This window comes from Schistocerca gregaria, chromosome 1, assembly GCF_023897955.1.
Source record: "Schistocerca gregaria isolate iqSchGreg1 chromosome 1, iqSchGreg1.2, whole genome shotgun sequence".
NCBI lineage: Eukaryota > Metazoa > Arthropoda > Insecta > Orthoptera > Acrididae > Schistocerca > Schistocerca gregaria.
Genome location: NC_064920.1, coordinates 702,641,509 through 702,661,432, shown reverse-complemented (window position 1 = coordinate 702,661,432; position 19,924 = coordinate 702,641,509). Strand labels below are relative to the sequence as shown.

At 41.9% G+C, this 19,924-nt stretch overlaps 1 protein-coding gene across 1 annotated transcript in view; it reads right to left on the bottom strand.

Moving 5' to 3' along the window:
• LOC126365627 (protein unc-13 homolog 4B-like) overlaps window positions 1-18,541 on the bottom strand; it is a 93,044-nt gene extending 74,503 nt beyond the window's left edge. Inside the window, exons 1-2 of the mRNA XM_050008162.1 lie at window positions 18,391-18,541; window positions 7,306-7,346 (exon numbers count right to left, since the gene is read on the bottom strand). Coding sequence (XP_049864119.1) covers window positions 7,306-7,345 — 40 coding nt within the window. The 5' untranslated portion in view covers window position 7,346; window positions 18,391-18,541. The remainder of the gene's footprint in view (window positions 1-7,305; window positions 7,347-18,390) is intronic.
• Between the last annotated feature and the right edge of the window lie 1,383 nt (window positions 18,542-19,924).

The following is a 19,924-nucleotide window of genomic DNA, read 5'->3' as shown; positions in this document are numbered from 1 at the left end:
ATTGTAATTCTGTCAGAGACAGCAAAGGACTTGGAAGAGCAGTTGAACGGAATGGGCAGTGTCTTTAAAGGAGGATATAAGATAAACATCAACAAAAGCAAAAGAAGGATAATGGAATGTAGTCGAATTAAGTCAGGTGAGGCTGAGAGAATTAGATTAGGAAATGAGACACTTAAAGTAGCAAAGGACTTTTGATATTTGGGGAGCAAAATAACTGATGATGGTCGAAGTAGAAAGGACATAAAATGTAGACTGGCAATGGCAAGGAAAGCGTTTCTGAAGAAGAGAAATTTGTTAACATCTAGTATAGATTTAAGTGTCAGGAAGTCGTTTCTGAAAGTATTTGTATGGAAGTGAAACATGGACGATAAATAGTTTGGACAAGAAGAGAATAGAAGCTTTCGAAATGTGGTGCTACAGAAGAATACTGAAGATAAGGTGGATAGATCACGTAACTAATGAGGAGGTATTGAATAGGATTGGGGAGAAGAGAAGTTTGTGGCACAACTTGACTAGAAGAACGGATCGGTTGGTAGGACATGTTTTGAGGCATCAAGGGATCACAAATTTAGCGTTGGAGGGCAGCGTGGAGGGTAAAAATCGTAGAGGGAGACCGAGAGATAAGTACACTAAGCAGATTCAGAAGGATATAGGTTGCAGTAGGTACTGGGAGATGAAGCAGCTTGCACAGGATAGAGTAGCATGGAGAGCTGCATCAAACCACTCTCAGGACTGAAGACCACAACGAACGAATTGCATATGTTGACTAACGACTGGGGCGGCCGTAATACTTCATTGAAAGTAGTCCTACTCTGTCTTAAAGGATACTGGAGAAGTCGACTGCCGGATCTTTCGCTGCCGCCCAAGCCTCTGCCCGTAATGACTCCACTGTCGACAGGACTTTAACTCTAATATTCCTTCCTTCAGCTCAAACCGGTGCCAGCAAAAGCTTAGGCTACTAGCAGTAATACACCTTATTCGTGGAAATGCTATCTACGTCGCCAGACGACAGCCTTGCATACGTAAGTGCGTGTGGCGGCATTTGATTAAGACGGGAACACATTTTTAAAACAGTTTGAAGGTAAGATGAGATATCTGACTTTGTGACAAGAGAGCTATTTTCTCTTCGAAAAATAATGACGTAATTTCTCCACAGATGTTGTCTATATCATGTAAGACAAAAAAAGAAATTTTTGCACCAATAGAAAATATCAAAAATGCGCGTAGGAACAATCATTATTGCCCAGTCAATTCCATTTGTGGCCAGTACAAACGGACAACGCTGCATCGTGCCACCAACTAAGTTGCGGCAATGGTGAAGACACTGAATTCGCCTTCGGGAGGACATTGGTTCACGTCCCTCTCTGGGTTACTAGCTTTACGTTCTCTGAGCTTTCTTAAGGCTAATGCTGGGAAGGACACAGCCGATTTCCTTTCAGATCGTGCCGCACACCGAGGTTGTGCTCCAGAACTAATCAAACCGTCGTCGACGAGAAGTTAAACGATAATAAGTAAAATTGTTGATGTGCTCCTTCAGGCACGCTCTTTCACTCTTGAAGAGTAATAAACCTCAGACGCGTTAATATGTTTTAGCTCGTGGAGCACAAAGGACAGGCATTTGAGAGAGGGCTCGTCCCGTCGACGTCAGGACCATTACAGTTTTGTCACAAACTCGGCTGGGATAGAAGAAGCAGATAAATCGGCTGTGACCTTATTGATCAAATCGTTGTGGCATTCACCTGTATTGATACGATTAAACCAATAAAAGCCTTCACCACGATGGCCAGAAATGGGTTTGAACTATTATCCTTCAGAATAAGCGATGATGTTCACGTGGCATACTGACAATGATAGAGTATGTAGACCTCTGTTGAGTATAGTCATGCACAAAGTGGTGATAATCACTCGTAAAAAAAATTTCATAGAAAGCCTAAAGGAGAGAAGATAGCATTACCATACCTTCGAGCCAGTAAAGAACATTTTAGGATCACGAGGAGATCCTTTAGTCCGCAAACGTCGATTTCTGCCCACAATATCTACCTCCACGATATCGGGACATAAAGCATGGAAATGTGTTGTCTAGTGCAGCAGAGTTCGCATTCAGTCCAGGTGCTATTCGTCAGTTGAGCAAGTCTAAACAGAAGCTCATTAGGAACGAAAAACCAGCTCTATTTATTGTATTCCCTTGTAATATAGTTACCTGTCTTCAGTCTTTGGACACTGCAGTTCGTTAATGTAACAAACACCGGGTGTAATCATACATCCTCGCAATGACTTCAACTATATACTGTGCGTCGTACTGCTTTTTACTCTGATTAGGTTTGAGCGAGAGGTACCGATCGTTTCTGCTTGTAATGGTTCATAGACGGCCTTGCGCGTAATCTCTTTGAACGCTTCCTATAGTTTTAATGCGAATTCTTGTGACGTAATTACACTTTGAGCCAGTTTAGCGTCAGTTTCTTCCTCACCTTCTGTCAACTCTTCGATACAGATTATGTCAAAGAATATTGCAGACTCACTGAAGCGCAAAGAAATTGGAATAGGCGTGCATATGGGAATACAGAGATACGTATAAAGGCCGAATGCGGCGCTGCGGTCGGCAACGCCTTTATGAGACAAGTGCCTGGCGCGGTAGTTAGATCGGTTACTGCTGCTACAATGGCGGAGTATCAAGATTTAAGTGAATTTTAACGTGATGTTATAGTTGACGTACGAGCGATGGGACACACATCTCCGAGGTAGCGATGAAGTGGGGATTTTCCCATACGACCATTTCCCGAGTGTACCGTGAATATCAAGAATCCGGTAAAACAACAAATCTCCGACATCGCTGCGTCCGGAAAAAGATCTTGCAAGAAGAGGACAAAAGACGATTGAAGAGAATCGTTGAATGTGACATAAGTGCAACACTTCGGAAAATTGCTGCAGATTTCAGTTCTGGGATATTAACAAGGGTCAACGTGCGAGGCATCCAGCGAATCATCGTCGATATGGGCTTTCGGAGCCCAAGACCCACTCGTGAACCCTTGATGACTGCACGGCACAAAGCTTTGTGTCTCGCCTGGGCCGTCAACACCGACATAGGACTGTTGATACTGGAAACATGTTACCTGGTCGGACGAGTCTCGTTTCAAATTGTATCGAGCGGATGGACATATATGGGTATGGAGACAACCTAGTGAATCCATGAACGCTGCAGTCAGCAGGGGATTGTCCAAGCTATCGGAGGCCCTGTAATTCTGTGGGGCAGTACAGTTGGAGTGATATGGGACTCCTGATACATCTAGATACGACTCTGACAGGGACACATATGTAAGCATCCTGTCTGATCACCTGTATCCATTCATGTCTATTGTGCATTCCGACGGACTTGGGCAATGCAACACCCCATACGTCAAGAATTGCTACAAAGTGGCTCCAGAACACTTTTCTGAGTTTAAACACTTCCACTGGCCATCAAACTCCCCAGAAATGAACGTTATTGAGCATATCTGGAATGCTTTGCAACATCTCCACCCCTTCGTACTCTTACGGATTTATGGACAGTCCTGCAGTATTCATGATCTACAGCATTACTTCGGAAATTAATCGTGTCCATGCCACGTCGTGTTAAGGCACTTCTGCGTGTTTACGGGGCCCTCACACGATATTAGGAAGGTGTACCAGTTTCTTTGGCTGTTCATTGTCATTGAACCACATTTACTATAAATTCTGTTCCTGTCTAATTCTAATTTTGGCTATGTAAGCGCAACGCGCCTATCTTTCGGTTTTATTTCAAGCAAACCCAACCCAGCCGCTCTTCCCAACGTTTATCAAAATATCTCGACTGATCGAGCACTGTTTTTACTAGTGGGGGTAACTGGGTATCGGTATCACACTGACTTCGGCGACTGAAATGTTACCAGCTGCTAAGATGCCGCCAATACAGACAACTTCAGGATGAATGCATAGCGGAAGGTGTAAGTAGTTCAGCTGAAGGAGGACGCATACAGCGAAAATGCAGAGCCAGCGGCGCGTCTGTTCTCCGCTGCGATAGCGCGGTGCTTGCATGCTCTCTGCAGATGCCACGGCTGTCGGAACATGAAGACTGCCTGCGGCAAAAATGTACAATTTACTGTTTCACCTCACAAACCATTCTACTCTACAATGTTCTTTTTAATCAGGCGTCTTCCAGAATGGTTCTGTTCAACTAAATTTGGACTGTCACCAGCCAGTTTAGCGATAAAAACGTAGTTTCTACATAACATCTGTAGTTTCCGATCAATTTTAGATATCAACACCTTGTCGCCCACACTTTCAGGCGCTTTTCAGGTAGTTTGATGTTCACGAAGTTTGAAATTTCTCCAAGCATTCTGCAGTTACGCTGTTCCCGTCTTTCCTCCCCTCTCTCTACGCACACACACACACACACACACACACACATACACACACACACAAACTGAAGAAAGAAGGTGGACTCCTAATGATGATTCATCTCTATCATCTATATAGACGTCTGTTCCTAATGGTCTTTTGCAAGTGTTTATCTTTTTAACCATTAAAAATGACATAAAAATTGACGCTTTAATACTTTAAATCATTCTTTAATGTCACTATTGCTTCTGACGTTTGCGTCAGTGTTTTTCTTGTCTGATTTTTTATACAGTCATTGCTAGATCGTCTGCATCTGCATCTTCATATGAACGCAGCAAACTATTCTGCACTGTACAGCGATGAGTACTCAGTACTGTTATTAGCAATCCCCATTTCCTTTCCACTCGCAAATGAAACGCACGAAGGAAAGTTACTTGTAGACGACCTCATCTCGTATCTTGTTCTTATGGCCCTATATAAGATAAACAATGGACGTAGTACTATCATTTACGGCCTGTTCCAGGTAGGAGATTCAGAAACTATGCCAAAGTGTTTCGTATAAACATCATTGTTTTTCTTCTGAACATTACCGTGTAAGATCACTAAACGCCATCAAGTACTTTTGTTCTGAATAAACCAGTGGGTTACAAATGTAGCAGTTTATCTTCGAATTTACTTAACATGACATGCTTCGAATTCGAAACACTCGAACAGTAGGCAAGTTTATCTCACACAAATGTCTTGAATGCGATCTACTTTTCAGAGACATTATTATTTCTCAGATTTCTCCCAATAAACTGAAGCTGCCAGATTAACCTTCTTGCAACTGACCTAGTGGATTAGTTCCATCCCACTTCATTTCGTAAAATTAAGCTTGAATATTTATTCAACGGGACTGAATCTGGCAGTATATCGCTACTTGTGAACTCAAAAGACTATCCATTATATATGCTTCTCTTTAATGCAGTGCCGTACATTCATACAGTTTTCAAAACAAGCAGCCATTCACTATGCACGGCCAACATTTTATCCGATTGTAAGTCGTTCAAAATTTCTGGGTCATAAACTCAGGAAGGATAAAGTTTTGTACATAACTTCGTCATGAGCGAACAATCTGGACATCTGTGATTTGGGTTATTACCAGGCTTTGCGTGAGACAGCGCCGAAGTTGCTGAGAAATGAATGGGTTGACCCAGCAGCGCTCACGACCTGAAGAATGTCACAACTCGGACACGCGTCGCGTTGCCGCAACTTGGCGGAAGCCGATCGCCTTCACTGTGCTCCACTAAACTCAACTGCGCCATCAGCTTCCTTGGTCTCTGTTATTCATGAAATGAGCTTGAGGGGCAGATTTAGGAATTCCTCATTACCATCCAGGGCAATGTCCAAGTAGAAGTGGTTTGCCACTACCTTCCCTCAACCTGTTATGAAGTGTCTGATGTGTATCCGTATTATGTGTATGGCTGTCATACTCGGCAAGGCGAAGTGGCGACACAGTCATGTATACGTCTGAGAAGCAGGGAGGAGAGGTAGGAATAGCGTACACTCCAGTATCCTGTAGTGGGGCCCTGTCACACACTACACGCCTTTAATTACCACTGAATAAGTGACCATCTATATTCTAGAACAAGAACAGAAACAGAACCTACAGTAATGTCTCACCTTGGCTGCTCGTGACGCTTCCCTGACAGTATCTGTAACATTGCCTCCCCTGTGTTGTCACTGTTTTCCACGGCTGCCTGTGTTGATTTCACATCTACCGTTTCAGTCACGGATGACACTGTCGACTCCTACCCATCGAAGCAATGGCGACTGATTTTATTACAGTTTCAGGTCCTTAGTCAATGAGAGTGTCTTGTCTCCAGTAGTCATCACACAAGTTTCTGATGTGATTCCTTTATCTCACAACGGTGAAAACTAATATTACAGCAACATAATATACTAATTTCGCGGTTTAGTAGTTTTAGTGGTTAGCGTTTGTGGCTCTCGTATTTGATTCCTGGAGGCCACCTCAAATTTTCCTCTGGTGGAAATGTCTGAAGAGAAGTCTATTAAGCCTTGTGAGGCCGAATGAAAAGCTGGTTGTTTATAAAAGCAGCGTAATTGATTCTGGTCAGACCTAATTACTAGCAGCAAAATCAGCAGCCATATCTTCCGGGTTACAGAGCGAGATATTTGTCGTTTTACGACCAAGGATCTTATTCTTTGCAAGATTCCAGACCATTTCTCTGAAATTTAGGTCCTGTTTGGCGGCAGTTGAAAGGAAACCATTTTCTGGCAAAAAGTTGTCAGTGGAACAAGGAGAGAAGGTAGATGGGCCTACTCCTTCATTAATGGCAAAAGTTCGGGTACCTAGTCTCAACATAATTTTTTCTTTCCTCTGTTACGTGATAGAAGTTTTCCTGTTACAATGAAATGAAATGAAATAATCGTATGGCATTGCTGGCCAGAGGCCCCATCCGGGAAAGTCCGGCCGCCGAGTGCAAGTCTTATTTCAGTCGACGCCACATTGGGCGACTTGCGTGCCGGTGATGAGGATGAAATGATGATGAAAACAACACAACACCCAGTCCACGAGCGGAGAAAATCTTCATGCTTCAGCATAAAATATGTTACACAAGTCTATAATACATTGCGTCAACGATATTGGCCTCTTTCTCCAAATGACTTGATCTCAACTAAATTGACGTCATTGTCGACTAGATGTTAAACATTTTCAATTATTCCTCTTCTTCTTTCTTCCTCATTTGTTACAAATAAAAGTTATTACTGTACGAACGTTATAAATCATGTCCAATTATTTCTCGTTTCATATTTCGTGGATTACCGTTACTTCCTCCTGACGAATAACCTAGAGTTGAACTTTACCACAGTAGATATTAAGATTGTCCTTTACTGTTGCTAGTTGATACTAAACTATCATAGGTTTTACGAAGATAATTAGGTACTTACACAATATCTTCTTCCAGATGCTTAGAAGACTCGGTGGCATCCTGAAAATAGAGTGCATAATTAGTTACACGACACAAATTTCCTTTTGATAAAGACGGTGCAATGTTCTACGTTCCAAACATTTATAAAAACACAAGTAAAGTGCTTAAAAAGCTAATGAAATGTGAGTTCCTCAAACAGATGAAATGTCTCGCACGAGACAATTACTCTGCCTCTATTACGAAATATTCGTAAGTGGTATACCAAGGAGTACTGAAAAGGCTCTGGAGTCGTATTTGATATGAATAGGGCTCGAATCCCAGTCCTAACTTCCTGATTCAGCTTTCTCGTGGTTACCCCAGATCAGTTCAGGCGAATAGGGGACAATCTCGCCAACAAAGACACCGCTGTCATCTTCTCATTCTTGCCCAGCCCACTGTGCCTCTAATAACCTAAATGTGACGACACGCTTACATACCTCCCACATTTGAATACATCTGCAGTGTAATTCATTTATTATTTTCGACATTACGTCTTCGCAATTTGTGAATGGGTGACTAAAAGACTATTTGGTTTTACAAAAGACCGCTCGTCGGTTTTCTCTCAGTACATTTCTCGCGCCACAGCAAATCGGCGAACAACAAACTATCTTTAGAAGTGTTGCTAACAACTCAAATCCTCTTTTCATACATCGTAATTTCAGGCATGTGCAGCTTGAAAGTATTTGTGTATTGCTTTAATTAATCCATTATAGTATTATATAAATTTCATTACATTGTACGACTTCTCTTCCTTTGTATCAGCGTCTAGACATATTGTTTCTAATATTATTTAGATAACAAAGGTATTTTATCGAGAAAGGGTTTTATGATATTCCCTGAAAGTCGGTTTTGAGTATGCATAAGGTAAAAAGCTATGAATGATGAAATTAAAGCAAAACCTCGTGTCGGATATTTACCAGTGAACGTTAGCGACACTTAGTGATGTGCACCATTCTCTCTCTCTCTCTCTCTCTCTCTCTCTCTCGGTCTTTTGTTGTGGTTGATACGAAAGGATTTTTAGTAGATTCAGGTGCCGCCATACAGTATACTCTTCTGAAGCACTAGCGAAAATATGAAAACCAACTTTCCGTCAGACAGAGGGACCGCCTTCAACAAAGTCACGTATCTGGCTCCATCAGGCACGGCGGAGAATACTGAACTATAACACAGAACGATCTTGTAAGCAGGAACTATTCTTTTACCTTTAAAAATTCCATTTAAAGTTTGGCAGAATCGTATGTCGAATGCCATGATGAACACAACCGTTTTCCTCCAGGGAGTGGGGGAGGGATATTAAGCCTGGCTGAGAGGGAATATTACAAAATCCAAATCCTAATGATGCAATACTAAAAAATGGCAACGGATTAATATTTAAATGTTTCACTGCATCTCCGGTTTTTAATCAAATTATGTACAAGTAATAAGTAGGCATAACCTAAGTTAGTTACTTATCTTAAAGAAAAACATTATGAGAATCAATAAAATTATATGATTGCCTGTAATAACTAACATTTACAGTCGAGGCTTTTTTACAACATATTTGTTTACGACATCACCAAAGAAAAGTTTCTGTAGGTTGCTAGTCACCTTCTGATCCTATGTCTTAACTTTGTCATCACGCTATTCATTGTGCTGAGTGACTTTTCTATGCCAGCAGACGAAATGGGAATCCACAGCATACATAACATTCGGACAATGTCTTTAGTGCTTCAAAGCCGATGTTTTCACTTAAGATAAAAGAAGTACCATCAGAAGACGAATCTTCTGATTTATTACGAGCCTCAACAGAAATAGTCTGCAATAACGGCGTCAACGTTTTTAAGTCCTAACGTCATTTACAGTTCTTTAGAATCATTGTCATTAAATTCTTGAAATATTTTAAGACTTCCAAAATATGTACGTAGTTCTATCACTTTCATAGCCTTGTCATTGAACGGTTGGTCAAGTTCATTAATTAAATTTTTCACAAATTTCCTTAAATTTTTAATATTTTACTTGTAGTCGTCCGTGAACAGCACACTTTTAACTTGTGTTGCATCCACTTGTAGTTTCTTAATTTTGTTTAGAGTTTCATTTTCCGCACGATTTTCATCGCAGTCTCTTCGCAGTTCAGTGTTCCAGAAACATGTACAAGGAATTGTGAAATTCCGAGTGATTGTTTTTGTAAAACTTTACCTGAGTCTGAGGCGGCATTCAATGTATCGTGCGAAATCAATAACCTACAATGAAGCTGGTACTCATAACTTCTAACAAGATTCTTCCTTCCAAACTTGCTAAATCCGCACCGGCCTTGTGTATATGTTCACATGCCACCATAATCATGCACTGTTCAATAGGTACTCAACCAACGGATGTCAACAGCTTTGGGTACTTTTAAAAAGGTTGGTTTTAAATCACACTGAGTTTTACCAAAAATATTTTTTCGTTTAGGAGAAGCATGAACCAGTTTATAAATGTCCTTAACAATATGTAATGTGTGTTTTACTATAGGATGTTCGCTCTTATAGTTAGTGGCAGCAATTCACAAAAGAAACACGTGCTCTGCAGTGGATGTACGGCAATTGAAGCCGCCTTTTTGTTGATAATAGCCGGCCGAGGTGCCCGAGCGGTTCTAGGCGCTACAGTTTGGAACCGCGTGACCGCTACGGTCGCATGTTCGAATCCTGCCTCGGGAAGTTTGAACCTTTTTTTTTTTTTTTTTTTTTTTTTTTTAGAAGAACCTGCAGATTTTGGTTGTCTAATGCCTCAGCAATGCAACTTAATAATTCTCAAGCAATGTCTTTGCTACTATATGTGGGCATTTACCTCTGGGATTTAACCCACTTTTCAAGATTAATGGAGCTTCTTAGTACCATCTTACGAATTAGAAATTCATATTTTGTTGTGTGGGGGATTTCTTCAAATGGCTCTAAGCACTATGGGACTTAACATCTGAGGTCATCAGTTCCCTAGAGCTTAGAACTACTTAAACATAAGTAAACCAAGGACATCACACACACCCATGCCCGAGGTAGGATTCGGACCTGCGACCGTAGCAGTCGCGCGGTTCCAGACTGAAGCGCCTAGAACCGCTCGGCCACTAAGACCGGCGGGATTTCTTCCTTACTGAGGATATACACACTTCGAATTAAAGAAGACTCTGCTTGGTGATATAACACTTTTTCAGTTTCAATTTGTTTAATTATCTGCGCATGAATTGGAGTGTCCAATGCCTGTAATTTCCAGTTCTCAAGTGTAGCGGATTCTGCACTTTTTCATAGTTTTCCCATGCTTTCGGTAGCTTTTTTAAATGCATTTCAAGCAATTCGCAAAAAAGCCCCTCCCGACCTGTTGCTCGATCACGGTCAAAGTATAACCAGTTGAAGCCGGTACTTAATTTCGCGTTCGACGCTTTGTTTAGGATGACCTTTTAATGATGGGCCAGAAACAGTGCATTTTACGACGAAAACTGAGAAAGAGTAACTGAAGACGCAGAAAGCAACCCATCGCACATGGACTAGCATTTCATTCAATAGACTCATACCCAACTATGTCTTCTGCAATACGCTCTTATCAGAAAAGGAAGCAAATAAATTTTGTTGTTTCGACATTGTTTTTCTGCACTTAGACTTTTTTTTTAATACGACGAATTGACGAAGAGTGCACGCCTGTCTCATAATCATATCATTCTTCCATAGTAAGCTATCGAGTGACTAACCGTTAAAAGAGCTGCTTATTAGAAACTGAAATTTATTACAACGATGGAAGCGTATTATTGTTGTTGCTCGAACAGGCGGCAGCCTTTGTCTTTAGATAGATCCTTTTCGCCTGTATCTGTATACCCAGAGTTATCACAACTTTTCCGTTGCTTCGTAAACAGCAACTGCCGGCACAGATGAAATTACTCAAAACAGTACAAGTTTGTTAGTTATTACATTACACCAGCCTAGAAGATAATTTAACTTCACACATTATTATTTTGACTTTTAATGCTATATACTAATAGATATGAATTTCTCAGCGGGGAGGGGGAATTTCTAATTTCTGGGGTGGATTCCCCATATCCGCCGCGCACCCACTGAATTTATCCCTGGTCGAATGCCTGCCCGTTAATATGCTTCAAAAACTAAGCTCACGGAAGGAGAAAAGGACTTAATAACATGTTGCTAAAAAGGTCATATTCGCGGTACGGTTGGAGTTGCTGTCGGATTTATAAGAACCATGGTGGTAGTTTCGTTATAGGCTCAGTTTGCTTGCTTGTCTTCCCACGTGGTACTAGTTTACTGTGTAGTGCGGAGTGAAGAAATATGCTCGACCTGAGCCACCCTACGTAACGCCACCCAAGGACGGTTGCAGCCAGCGACTGGTGGTTTGTGTCTCATTATTTTTCTTCTTTCTCCTCGCTCGCTAATTGGGGTCGTGCGCTGACACCAGATAGTTTATTACGACATAAAACGTTCTGCAGTCCAAAGATAGTGATGACATCCATCAGCTGTGTTATGTTTCCTCCAGCAGTGTAGGTGTCACTGAGCACAGGTCAGGGGTTTCGGTACACCGATAGCACAGCTGGACCAGCTGTGGGATATCACAGAACAGAGGGGTGGCTACAAAGTCATGGCGCAATAGTGATTCTGAAGCCAAAGTTTAAGTGAATATGAATAAAAGTAAATTTCCTGTCACTTTAATCGCGCACAGTCGTTCATTTAAAAGCTCTTAGACTACGCGAGGGGTAGGCACTCAGTTTGAATTATCACCTCGAAAAAATAAAGTTACTTACCAGCAATCAATTATTTGTTTGTTCGCACATATTTGACTGAAATACTGGTACACAAATGAAATCCCTGCGCCACAGTAACGTAGCACGTCACTATTGGAACCAAAAACAAAGGGCTAACCCGCTAGAGAACTGAGCGGTGATTCGGTTTTTGCACTTCAAGGAGTATTACGCAGTAACAATCCATGCTGATATGCTGGATGTTTACAGCGACAACGTATGATACATTGTTTAGGTTTGGCGCTCAGGCTTCTTTTGTGGTGGAGCGAGCCTGAATGACGAAGTCCGGAGTGCCAGACCAACTCTCTGTGAAAAGCCGGGAAACCTATCAGAAAGGGAGGCTCTGGTCCTCGGAGGCCGGCAAATCACAATGGGGGCGATACTGAAAGAAGTGAAAAACAGTAAGGCATCAGTTTCCAACATCTTGCAGCACATTTTGAATACAACAGAGATTTTAGCCCGCTTGGTTCCGCTACTTTCACACCCATTCAGTAAGCCCGCCGAACTGAAGCAGAGGTGGAAATCTTGCAGTTGTGCAGGGACAGTCCAGATGACATTTTCAGCAGTCTGATCACAATGGACGTTTACTGGATGTATTACTACGGCCCCAAAACAAAGGAGCAACGCGAAGCAGTGAAAACACATGGAGACATTATCGTTGATAAAAGCGAGGACGCAACCCTTGATCGGGTAAGGTGGCGCTCAGTATTTTTGGGACTGCTGTGGTCTGCTTCCATCAGACTATACTCGGAGAGACAAATCGTCACACGAGCATACTACCGAAATCTACTGGCATGTTTACGGGAGGCTGTCAAGACGAAGCGCCGAGTGCAGCTATCCCAGGAGACGTTTACGCTCCACAACAATGCTTCAGTCCGAAATGAAAATAAACGCCTGAAGTCGTCTCCTCAAGATTTAATTTATTTACGCAGCCAGTTTCTTTGTTCCATTACAGGCCCCTTGATGACGTAAATTGGGAAGAATCAAATCTAGTGTGCAGTCATAACAGGAGCCAATATTAAATTACCGGTGTCCGTAGATGTCTGGTCTATAGACCGAGCGAGGTGGCGCAGTGGCTAGCACACTGGATTCGCATTCGGGAGGACGACGGTTCAATCCCGCGTCCGGCCATCCTGATTTAGGTTTTCCGTGATTTCCCTAAATCACTCCAGGCAAATGTCATGATGGTTCCTTTGAAAGGCCACTTCCGACTTCCCACCCCCTGCTTCCCTAATCCGATGAGACCGATGACCTCGCAGTTTGGTATCTTCCCCCAAAACAACCCAACCTCTCTGGTCTACAGGACACTATACGTTCATTCGTCTACTGACGACTGTCAGGAATGTTGTCCTTACCGTCGTTGGCCGATGAGCGAAGGGAGAGTGTCCTGTAGACCCGAGATCTAGGGGCACCGGTAATTTAATATTCGCTCCTGTTATGATTGCACGCGAGGTTGGGGTCCTCCCAATTTACGTTGGGCAAGAGGCCTGAAGATGGTGTAATGAAACACAGAAAACGGATACGCAAATAAATTAAATAAAAAAGAGACGGTTGCAGGAGCTATAATTGTCTTTTCTTACTGGACATCCGAAGTTCTTGTAACGGACTGTAACAAGGATGGACGTATAAAGATGCCTCAGCTCGTTCTGTTCGGTACACAGTCAGGCATATTTCCTCATTGAGCTATTGAATTTTGCCTCACTCTCCCCTGCTTCTCCATATTCTCCATATCTGTTACCCAGTAACTTCTCTCTCTTTCCTCGCATGAAGAAGCTGTTGCGTGGCACACACTTCCAGAATGACGACAAGGTGATTTCCTGAACATACAAAATACAGATTGCTGCAACCAAGGTCTTCGCTGTGAAATGTACGTCACGTTGAACGATGGATACATAAAGGAGGGCTGACTTCATTACTAAGTTTCATGGTCACAGTTAAACACTTTATAACAATCTACTGTATTTTACTCTTCCAGAATTTGTTCAATTAGATAACACCGCTTCATTCCCAAAATGTTTGTAAACACTAACAGTGTACGTGAAGCAGAATATGGGCTGGTATGTCCTGTGCCACGCAGGTATATCGCATGAAAGAAACCGTAAATCTAAAACATAGACGTATATCACTTCAAGACTCGAATACTGCTACTCCTCCGGGAAAACATCGATTTAACCTTCATTGAGAAACATTCGCAATGTCAACAAGGTATCTGAAATCTAGTGATAATTTTCGTATCAAAGCTTCATATTTCAGTCCTCCTTTATATGGTTTCCTCATTCATTCAAATGAACTAACACAAAGCTCGATACTTAATACACACTACTTCGGATGATGGTAACCCAAAAGATTTCTTGGAATTCTTACACTGGATGACAACGTGCAAATCTTTGCGCTTCTTTCATCGTCCATCGACCAGAGAAGGTAGCTCGCATTAACTATCTGAGCTTTTCCCATAAGAAACGCAATTGCAATATATTTATGATAGTAAACCAGAAAGAACATTATGTATTATGCTATGAGACAAAGACGGCACTGTATTCGATTATATTACTTATTACGATAGGCCTGTTTCGGCGTGACTGCCACCTTTAGGTTATTTACAGTGGTCTTAATATCCGTATGACATCGGCGTCTCAGGTGCTGTGACACTATTGTGTAAGGTTGCTCCTTTGATATTCGTGGAGCTATGGTAGGTGTTAAACTTTTGCTGGAGCAGTTATTTGTGAAGTTGTCGAATTATGAAAGTTTATTTCAAAACTACGTTACTTGACAGCTGTACTGGCAGTTAAGTCAGCAACGTTACATGCATGATTGAAAATGAAGAGGCACACAATATCCTATTAAGTGAAGCCTAGAATGGGAATTTGAAGAAAGAAAGTAGAGATGAAAGTGACGTTTACGTTTAACGTCGCGTCGACAGTGATACGATTAGAGATGAAACACTAGCTTCGATGCTCGGAGGTGGAGAATAAAGTTATCCCTGCCCTTGTAGATGAACAATTCCGGCTTTTGCCTAAAGAGAGACAGATAAACGACGGAAAGCTTAAATCAGGGCGGCAGGTAGAAGATTTGAAGCCTGCCCTTCCTTATTTAGAGTCCAGTATCTTACTACACCACTTCATTCTGCCTGCGACGGCTGGAGTACTTTGTTACTCATCTGGTAACTCAGTTTACAGTCTACTTCAATGGCAAACTGAACGAAAGCGAGGAAAACGCCGTCAGGATAAAGAAGGTACAATAAGATTGATTAAGAAGCTGAAAAATCTCATTTCACAAGGCACAGAATAAGTTCATTATGTCTTCAAAGGCAAGCCACGCTAATTATAGATTTATGGCCGAAAAAGGTAGACTGTTCGAAAAAAGCGAAATGTGCCCTAAAAGGAACATAAATGTACACCTAACGAGGATGGCGGAAGTAGGTTGACAGAAGTGTAATCTTAAAATAATGCGATTAAAAGTCCTCTGAGAATTCCACAACTGTGGTGAAACGTAGGTAAACACAACCTTATAACAGTGTTTTACTAGAAGGCAGACCCTGTTACTCACATTCTAGCAAACATTGGCTCAGAGCTTAAAATACCAAAAACTTCTACTCGAGTATAGGCCTATGCATAATCCAGCATTTCTGTGAAGTTAAGTGGTCTGCTCGGAAAGTAAGTTCCGATCGGTCGAGAAATGAAAACCACAGTGAAAATAAACCTTCCAGCTACCTCTCTAAATTGTCGCCGCTCCGATCTGATATTTGTCGTAGCATTGTACAAACTTTCCACTACCTCGTCACAGAAAGCAGCCGCCTGCGCATTCTGCCAATTCTCTGGGTAATTCTGTGGGTAATCAAACACTCCCCATCGAGAACGCTGCAGGAGCCTCTTCATTGCCTCTGCAGAATGCAGCTGAAAATTGTCTTGAAGAAAAAAACGCATGAAATTTTTGTTATGTGGACTGCATAACTTCAGGCGTAATCTGTCACCAGAGCCACATACTTGGCGGAGGACACTATCGTTTTAAGCATTTCTACGTGGTCACTTAATGCTCTGAATGCAAAAGAGCGACGTTGAAGCGATCGACAGGTACACTAAAGACACTGTCCAATACATCTGTGCAAAGTTCCATCGGATTTTCACAGAGATTTCCATTTCACGCCTAATCTGACCTTACTTTCTGAATACGCCTCATAATATTGAAACCCTAGAAAATGTAAATAAGAAAAGCTATAATGATTAATGCTATCTTCTCCTCAGAATTAACTTTTTTGATAATTCTAGCTGTAGTTCGATGTACAGCACGAATCAACGTGTTGCGTTGATGGACTTACAAAAATTAAGAAAAGTGGAGAAATAAAATATTAATGTTGTAGGTTGAAATGTATAATTTTGGCTCTTTACTGTCTGTGAACAATGTTTATGATGGATGCTATTTACGTGGAGCGTTTAGAACAACAGATCAAAAGAAAAGTAATGCAGTCTGAATACTTTACAGATACCAATCCATGACTTGCGCTTGTGTGACTAATTACAACTATTCCCCATTCAGAAGCATCGATTCAAACGACTGGTTACATAGGAGTTTCTATCGAACGGCCAGCTGGACTATTCCGTGTTTAGGGAGCCGACGCTTAAAGATCTTCGTCCAACTGATTGATAGCCGAGTCCACCACTCAGCCCAAAAGATTTCAGTCCTATGATCGTTAGTATAAAGAGCTCAGGCAATATCAGGTTACAAAAACTTGAAAGCTAAAATGAAATATTTAAATGCTGTGCTAGTAAGAAAGAATATAAACGGTGCGAAATTACTGAGTGAATCACAATCAGTCACCAGCAAAAAAAAAAAAAAAAAGACATCCGCAGCAATCCTTCTATTCTGCGACGCTACTTCATGCAAGAGAAGGGAGATTGATAGGCAAATATTGTATTAGGCTCGTGTTCCCACCATGGCCGAAAATTAAAACGATGATGCGTTGAGTGAACAACGTGATAACTGCAAAAATTACGTAAGGGAAATCATCTGCGTGGTGCCCGATTTTTTTCTGGCAAATCAAGTTCAGAAGTGTCAACGATAGCGGACCATTACGTTACGAACTAATATAAGGTCAGATTATATGATATCACGCTTTATCTTTCTGGGACTCTACTGTGGAGTAATCTGCAGAACTTCACTTCTTTACCCGTACGTTTAAAAGAGACTGGTTGTTTCCCTTCTAGAGCACGGGGACAGTCACAAAGAGCAAAAATAAAGAACTCAGTATCAAAGAGGAGGAGGCATGGTGTTGGGGTGGTCTCCGTTCCCCAACCACTCCGTAATTCCATCGTGGAGTTCCTTGGCTTACGAAGACGGATGACACAGCCCCTCATCCCACGTGGCAACACTTTGTCTGTAGTAAGCCTCAACCACAATGTATCGATCTCGACAATCGACTTACAGTCACTGTCGATTGCTTAACTGCGACCAAAAGTCAACCAACTACACTATACATGTCAAGGATCTCATCGCCTTTGTTTTGTATATAGACCCTACATAAACAAATACTATTTCACATACACTGGGCTTATAAGATTTTTGGAATCACATCATCCCAGAATTAAACTGAAATTCATTTCTGTTCCTTGGCTACGAAAAAGATTTACGGGAGGCTTCCCTTGGTTGTGAAGCAAATGCTGTACGTTGGAATCCCCTTCCAAATGTTCCCAATTGAGACTTCCTCCGCCCCACTACCAGCTTCCCTAGTACGTTGCTCAAAGTCGAAAATTCGAGACTGAACTGAGGAAAGTGATACATATAATCAAAGCTATGTTTGTGGATAGTGGCTTATTTTAGCCTGATGCTCTCGTGTAGTATTTCAATCTACATATATGAAGCCACAGATAATACATTTCTATTATACTAAGACGTTGATTTTTGTCAGCCCTTGTTTTGTCCTGAACTACGCATACACTCTGTAATTTAAATTATGTCGAATTAAAAAGTTAAACGAAGCGAAAGAGCTGAGAATGACATCCTCTCTACTTGAAGATCCATTTGACGATCTTCTCGACCATTCTTGCTATCTTGACGGTCACGTCACGAGCGATATATTTATACAATATCTTGTTCATTAGGTGTAAAGTATTGAAAGAAATATAGGTGGAAGATTAGCACTCTGTCGACATCTAGTCCTTTAGAGACGGAAAAATACTGCAGGCACTTAACTGTGAATTATAGAATAGTCATATAGACAACGTAAAGCGGGTTAAGATATAACAGGTTACAGTGGCGTTAGTCAGCACCATGTGGAGCTATGCAGCAGGTATGTCCCTGATAGTAGAGTACACCCACCTGTTATTCCTCCAGTTACTGCAGCAGCTGGCTTGTTCTGGTAAGACGCCGCACGTTTTTGTCCTTTTCACTTCACTGTTAAAAACCGACGCACACGTATTAGTAGATAACGTGGACCAAACAATGTAGCAGTCGCCTGACGCGGTACAGAGACACACATGTGACAATAAAGACGAACACCAGTTCAGTCAAAGAAGAGTGCTGGAAGAAAGGGATTGTTGTGCTACTGGAAACGGCAGTCTTACCTATTTCATGGAAGCAGTAAAATTAAATTGGGATAATCGGAAGGGGAATTGAATTATTCCCTTTAAAATACTACTCCAGCGTTTTGCACTACAGAGTCATTAGACATGTGCGGAATGAGTGATCAAAAGAAGAAAAATTCTGATTTTACATTTGATTATTGTTCAGGACGGAGACAAGGTAATATTCGCAGTTTCATTTAATACAGGAAGTAAACGAGGCGTTTGATTAAACAACAATGTGCACTTTTCCTATCACCGTTCAAAACGCAGTCGCCGGTTGAGATCGCAGCTTACCTTCAGGGAGCATCGCCAGCGGTGCTGGAGTCACCGTCGCAGAGTGGCTTTTGTCGCAGGAAGAGCCGTCGCGCCGTACACAACAGGAGCACATTCGCGAGGACCATCTGTTGGGTACGCGGGCGCACGATAACCTCGCCGTCACGCACAACACTGAAGCCAGTCCAGGCCGCTCGCTTTATCTGGCGCTCTCCGAACGGCCGCTCTGCCGTCTAACGGTCTTTGCTGAGTACGTTCGAATGGCATGAGATGCTTACGTAATTGCTGACGATGCATAAATCAGGATTCATAGTCGCAGACTGTCTGGTGCCAATACGATTAACTCCAGCGCTTAATTTATCTTAATGGAAACGTTTCAAGAGTTATCACTCTGTCAACGACTGTTTTGACGTGATTAGTGTCGTATTTCTCGGGGTTCTGTTGCTCTTCTGCGTTCCAAGGCTGGAGCCGCTGTGCCGAATGTAGAAAGAAAACATGATCACGCATTCGTCGTCACTAGAATGCGAACGGCCATTACACCCGACATGTCAAATGGAAATACTGCTTTTTCCTTTCTGTTGTTGTTCGGCTTCCTGTCGAAATCGAACGCTAACTCAGATGGATGCACTGAGAGACATCACCTTGGTCAGATTGAAGCATAATCCATCAGATCCACCAGATGAACTCTAGTAAAATTAAATTGGCACTGGCGTACTTGAAATAATATAAAGCTGATATTTTAACGGTTGTGCTGCTTTGTGATGCTTCGTCCGGTTCTGACAACATTCAAAAAGCGTTCACATTGCATATTAACCAGTGCGCATGACGTGAGTAGCATATGTTGGTTGGTGCAGCCAATGTATCCCTAGCCACGTGGAACTCAAGTCCGACGATCCACATCGGAATGTGAGACGGTTGTCGTTAGCCACTTATACATAAATGATACACTACAAATTACTTTCAACAACTGTGCATTTAAAGCATTTGACGCAGTGGAGAAAAAAAAACCTGTCCGA